At 56.1% G+C, this 5,707-nt stretch overlaps 1 protein-coding gene across 2 annotated transcripts; it reads right to left on the bottom strand.

Moving 5' to 3' along the window:
- Nucleotides 1-9: 9 nt before the first annotated feature.
- LOC113212958 (arrestin domain-containing protein 17-like) lies at nucleotides 10-4,783 on the bottom strand. 2 transcript variants are annotated; one of them, XM_052276527.1, is made up of 9 exons: nucleotides 4,654-4,783; nucleotides 3,717-4,017; nucleotides 3,108-3,492; nucleotides 2,016-2,198; nucleotides 1,579-1,940; nucleotides 1,310-1,498; nucleotides 1,039-1,227; nucleotides 587-836; nucleotides 10-288 (listed from the first exon to the last, which is right to left on the bottom strand). In XM_052276527.1, exons 4-9 carry the CDS (start codon nucleotides 2,125-2,127, stop codon nucleotides 242-244), a joined length of 1,149 nt encoding a protein of 382 aa, XP_052132487.1. In that variant the 5' UTR covers nucleotides 2,128-2,198; nucleotides 3,108-3,492; nucleotides 3,717-4,017; nucleotides 4,654-4,783; the 3' UTR covers nucleotides 10-241. The 2 variants fall into 2 exon arrangements, with proteins under 2 accessions (XP_052132487.1, XP_026287625.2); XM_026431840.2 differs by lacking the exons at nucleotides 3,108-3,492; nucleotides 3,717-4,017; nucleotides 4,654-4,783 and having other exon boundaries at nucleotides 2,016-2,267.
- Nucleotides 4,784-5,707: the final 924 nt, after the last annotated feature.

The following is a 5,707-nucleotide window of genomic DNA, read 5'->3' on the forward strand; positions in this document are numbered from 1 at the left end:
GGCTAGAAAGACTGATCTAGTGGTTTTATATTAAAAACTATATTTTACACTTTTACAAATTAAAATAAAACAGTGTGAACAAGTGCAGGTACTTATCACAAAATCTTCATTGAGATCATCATCGCTAACAACTCAACTTGTTATCGAGTTCTTCTCATGTCTATGGCTTGAGAGGCAGGTCCCATACCGGGTAACGTGGGGTAAAACTCTCGATCCCCATGGTGTACTGGTGTACTAGTTGTCACCGTTGGTGCTGGCCCAAGACGCTCTCTTCGTAACTCGGGGGCACTGCAATTTAAACAATTTAGACATTTCTTTTTTTCTGAAAATATTTTCTTGCTAGCTCCTCTCTGGGTTGATTAAAGAGTGCCACTTGCAAAAGTAGGGAGAAGAACAGCAAGTGAACAATAAGAATGGAAAGGGTAAGAAATTGCCATGGCGCTTTAAATTTTTGCACCATAGTAGGGGGTCGTATAAGTGAGTGGTAGAGAGCAATTGCTCAGCTGGACGAGGTGGCTGCCATTTCTGACCTCCGCTAATTTTAAATTGAAGCAGGCACGGGATGAAGTACTGCTTAGATACTCACGGAGATCAGGCGAGGGCAGGCCCAGTGATCCTCTCGGGTGCGCTACGTCACCCGGCCCGGGCAAGCTCTTGTCTGGCAAGCTCTTGTCTGGCAAGCTCCGCAAGCTCTTATCTGGCAAGCTCTTTTCTGACAGGCTCTTCTCTGCAAAGGTCTTCTCTTCCAAGCTCTTCTCCGCCTCTGGAGCAGTGCCGATCAGGATGGGGGCCTTGATTTCTAGATTGAAGTGGGCACCACTGACCCGAGCCGTAACCTAGAGAGTGGTTAATTAAGAGAAAGAGTTGGTTAGGTGGACGACGGGTTTTATATTTTCATATTTGCTGTCTTCATAGTCATGCAAAAAATTAGCGGGTGCTCATTTGTTCATTTGATCATCCGATCGCGTCATCGCACTCGTCAGCCTTAACCACGATTCATCCGTATTCGGTTAGTGGCATTGAAACATAGAGCCTTACCGCCAAGAAGTACTCCAAGTCTATGATACTGCAATTGTCCAGGTGAGACGGGAGTACGGGTGGCACGGTGATTTCCTGGCAGAAGGCCTTGCACTTGTTGGCTGGAACCGGGCAGTCGAACACCAGGTCCACCACCCTCTCTACTGACTCCAGCGTATTGTTGTCCTCGTCGGCGTGCCACGTGACAACCTGCTTTCGGACCACAGCGATAAGTGTCTCGCCTTCGATTTGAATTTGGGCACTTTTCGTTAGTTTCATAGGCGAGTTTCACCTGGATCAGAGCACCGCGTACGTTGAGCACGTCAATGCTGCTCGCGTTGTCGACCTTGATCAGCAACGGGATGGTCTGCCCGGGGAAGTAGCCTCCTCTCGGAATTCTGACGCCCATAGTTAGAGGGCCTCCTGGTGATTCGCCCCAATGACGCGTAAAGTCTTTGCTCTGGACACGTTCCACTGGCTCCTATAGAAGAAGCGCATCATATATTCATGTCCTTTATAGAGTATCAGAGACACTGGCTGTGCGTGGTATAAGCGACTAACCTCGGCCTGGGGAATCATGCTGAGGTCCACGACCGACTTCACCGTGAAGGCGACTCGGGTCTTCACGGACCACCATCGGCTGATGGTAGCCTTGGCCGTGTACCGGACGTAGCCGTGCTTGCCCTCGAACGAGTTGGGCAGCGTTTGCGGCAGGAGGTACTGGAAGGGGTACGTGTGATCCCCGGCGTCGAGCGTCACCATGCCGGACTCTCCCCCGACGAAGTAGAGCGTGTGCCTGAAGTACTTCTCCTTTGCCTTGTAAATCCAGTCCTCGTCTCTGCGACTGTTCTCGCCGGTGCGGCAGCTAGTGCGATCCTCCGACCACCACACGCTGGCGTCGCCGCTGAACTTGATGCTGACGGCTGCGGGGCGCACAGGATTGAGTTGAGCGAAGCCGCAACTCGCACGTCACTTCACGGTGCCGGCGCCAGACTCACCTCTGATCCTCTTTGGTTTGTCCACGTGGACGTGGACCCGCCCAGACACCGTCTCCCCCGGAAAGTACGTGGCCAGTGGTTCGTCGAAGCTGATCTCGATGGTGGTGGGCATGGTGGCGACACTGGGTGGGCGTAGCTGCACGGACTCACACACGCCTGGGGCCTTCGGTAGCCTACAGCTGACTGGGCCAAATCAAGCGACGCGCTCAGCTGGTGATAACACTCGTCCTACCGATAAGATCTTTGGCGTGCATTATATACAATATGTGACGTGGACTGGCGATCAGCGTGAAGGTGACGTGTGGTGCCGATAAGACAAGGTGTCTAAAAATACAGTGATAGTAACCGCTGCGTGACACACCGACTGACTATTGTCATCCCGCATGACTCGGTGCTCCGGTGAGTCACGGTAACTTCGTCACAAAAACTTTCGTCTTAAATCTAATCCAGACATATCAAGGAAGCGTCTAGATGTATTCCGACATATCCAGGGTACGTCAGGACGCGTCCTGTATAAGTCTTGAAACATCCGTTTGTATCTTGGATATGTCAGGATACATCCAGACGCATCTGGGATACGTTGGGATACATCCCGACGATTCTTGGATACGTCTGATCACGCCCTGGAAACCTCAGGATTCGTACGAATGCGTCCTGGACACCTCAGGATACGTGCGGGCACGTCTCGTCAGGGCGACCGATTCATATTGTTCAAGAGTGGAACAAGCGCCTTCTTCACTTGCATCAGTAAGACACTTTTTTTTCTACACGAAAAAAAGAATAAGCCAAATTAGCTAATGCATTTGCTAATATGGCCTTAGATTATAGAATGTTAGCTCTCCTAGCTAATTTTTAGCGATGAGAGCTAACATATTAGCTTTCACAGCTAGTTGCTCTATTTTGTAGACAACTGTCATGGCTAATTTTTCAGCTCTTTTAGCTAAGAATTTGCTAGGAGAGCTAACATTCCAATCTAAGGCCATAGAAACGAATGCAGGAGCTAATTTAGCTGATTCTTTTTTTTTACCCTTGTACTCTTGTAACAGTGGAACTGTTCTACTGAAGCATTTGGAGAGTGGGTGGGGTTCGCACCTCGGCCGTCGCCCCTTCCGTCTTGCCGTTTGGTGCAGGGGCTGGCGGGATGGCGTGGAGATCGGAAGCTGCCCGAGCGTCCCGGGCCGAGCGGTCGCCTTGGCGGCGTGGCGCGGCGTGGCTCGGAGTGGTGCGCACTTCACCTTGCGGCTCTCAGGGCACCGACCATATGGTCACCTTGGGCTCCCCGCAACCCTGCCCGTGAAATGTGAGGATACGTGTCTATAGTAATCCTGGTGGGTGCCATCTCGCCCGACCATCCATCTTACCCGGCCAAATTATTGAAACACTGCAATTAAACCTTTCCGGCGTCCTCAGGTCGCTCACGCGATGGCAAAGCGCGCGAATAGCAATTTTTCATCCCGGGTGTAGCATTTAATCGTGGCTGTAATTAAAATACTCGGTCAACTGTTTCCTCTTCTCAATCTATCAAAACAAAATACGCAACACGAAGAAGAGGCTGTTGGCTGTGTTGACTCAGGCCGTGCAACGACGCACGTTGGACGTTTACACGAGGCCACCCATGGCCGCATGGGGTTCGAAGTAGTACTCGTGTGTCGGACACCTTTATTTTTTTATTTTTTTTTATCTCCCATCGCTTTCACTCACCTGCAGGTTCGGCCCGTCAGCCCTGCTGCGGCGCCCTGCGGCGCCCTGCGGCGCCCTGCGGTGCCCTCCCGTCCCGCGGCCCGCTGACCCTGCCCGACAGGTTGGGTGATCCCCCGAGGTGATCCCTCCGTGTCGTTACGTCAGGATGCGTGGCATTGGCCCACATGCATCCCGGCGGCGGCCGCGCTGCTCTGGCTGTGCGCGTCCTTGTCAGAGGGATCATCGTTAGGGAGGGCGCTTCCTATGGTGATGATCCCGACGACGCCATCACCCCCACGCCGGTGCTGCATCCCTCCGCCGCCTGGAATGCAGGGTGATGGTCGTACAGTAGGTTCAAGGCCGCACTCTCTCCGCGCCGCCGCGCCCGCCGCACAAATGTTGCATAAGTTGAGGCTCGCCGGCGCGTCTTGTTCAAACATTGCGCGCTGCGCCGGGGCCGCCAGCCGCCGGCAGACATTCCCACGACACGGGGGTCTTGAGCGGCCCCGCTCAGGTGGCTCCGGCGGCGGTGCTCTATGAGCAGCAGAATGGTCTCGGAATTTAGCCGCATATTTTTGTCCCGGACGGCCGTCCGCTCGTCTCGCCGAGGCGCTGGGCGAGGCGCTCCGGGTGTCGTGACTGCTGCGGCCGGTCTGGCCGCGGGCGGGCATTCGATTCACACTGCATTACACACCAAGGCCGAGCAGCCCCGCTCGTGTTTCAAACCGAACGGGGTGTTTTCCCGCCATTTTCCGCGGCATTCCGCGGCGCGTGCGCGGTACGCGATATGGCACGGCCGCGGGCGTGGCGGGGCGACGTGTTCGTGCGCATGTTTCACACGCGCCCGCGGGCGGGGCGGGGCAGGGCGTGGCGGGGCGTGGCGGGGCGTGGCGCGCACTCGTTACACTTGCTGCCAACCGAGGAAAAGTGGGATTTGGGGCGCGAGTGTCGGCCTCACCCTTAAGCCGTCTGTGGCCCTCGTCTCCACACGCCCCACCACGGTAGTGTGCAACGGAGAGTGAAAGGGTTGCAGGGGTGCCTCCTGCGGCCTCCTGCTGCACGCGCCACTGGACTGGGTCACGGGGTGAGCCGGCCGCCCGGCGAGCCGGTCGCTTCCTCACTGCGCGCGTACACTCAAGCACACACACAGCGCAATATCGGGGCCTAAAGCAGGAAGTAAAGGATATGGGGTCGGTAAACTTATCGCTTATCGCGCCAGAGTAGAGTGGTGATAAAAGAAACGGGCCAAGAGGGAGAGAGATGACGTCGACGACGAGGACCGGGCGAAGAGCACACCGGCCGGCGACCCCGACGGAGATGTTATGTGCGGACCTCCCTCCTCGCGAGGCGGTGACCCTCGAGAACCTTAAGCTCCTCGAGAACCTGTAACGCGTGTGCGAGAGCAGGGCTCTGCGGCTGGGCGGGCAGGCTCGTTGTTGCAACACGCTCGCTTCCTTCTTGCGCCTTTGTGCGCGACCTGCAGCCCCCATTCTTTTGATCGCGCCTGTACCCCGCCCGCTCCGCCCCGCACCACCCAGCTTGATTCGGCCCGATTGACGCCTGATGACCCGCGAGCGGGCTGCGGGGCGCGAGGTGCAGCAGCAGGAGGGGAGGAGGGGCCCTCGCCAAGGTCCGGCTAACAAGTCGAGTCCCTTTGCTGTGGCGGGCCGGCCTCTGCACTGGAGCAGCGGCATTCTGCGGCAATAGTGCAGCGGGCCGCGCTTTTCAATTAGTAAGCACCGTGACGCTGCTCACGGGGTGCCGCTCGCCCCCGCGCAGCCGCGCAGCACCTCCACCGCGCGCCCCGCCAATGGGCACAATGAATCAAACTACTCTACGATCGCGGCAACGCAAGACCCTTCCATAAAACACACATTTGACCTCGCCGCCGGGCGGGAAACCTTTACGCTGCAAGCAGCACAACGCGCTGTTGTTGTCGGATCGTAAATTACTACTTCATCAAATTTCGAGAGGGGCGCTTTCAGCTGTTACTCGCGAGGGTCGTTTCCCGG

The sequence above is a fragment of the Frankliniella occidentalis genome, unplaced genomic scaffold, assembly GCF_000697945.3.
Source record: "Frankliniella occidentalis isolate FOCC.00 unplaced genomic scaffold, Focc_3.1 Scaffold3315, whole genome shotgun sequence".
Classification (NCBI taxonomy): domain Eukaryota; kingdom Metazoa; phylum Arthropoda; class Insecta; order Thysanoptera; family Thripidae; genus Frankliniella; species Frankliniella occidentalis.

Bases quoted from the DNA above. Each gene is read 5' to 3' on its own strand.
- LOC113212958 (XM_052276527.1), bottom strand. From the start codon at position 2,127: ATGCCCACCACCATCGAGATCAGCTTCGACGAACCACTGGCCACGTAC. The intron at 1,941-2,015 runs GTGAGTCTGGCG...TGCGCCCCGCAG, and splicing joins CAAACCAAAGAGGATCAGAG to CCGTCAGCATCAAGTTCAGC. The intron at 289-586 runs GTGAGTATCTAA...TTTAAATTGCAG, and splicing joins CCTGCCCTCGCCTGATCTCC to TGCCCCCGAGTTACGAAGAG.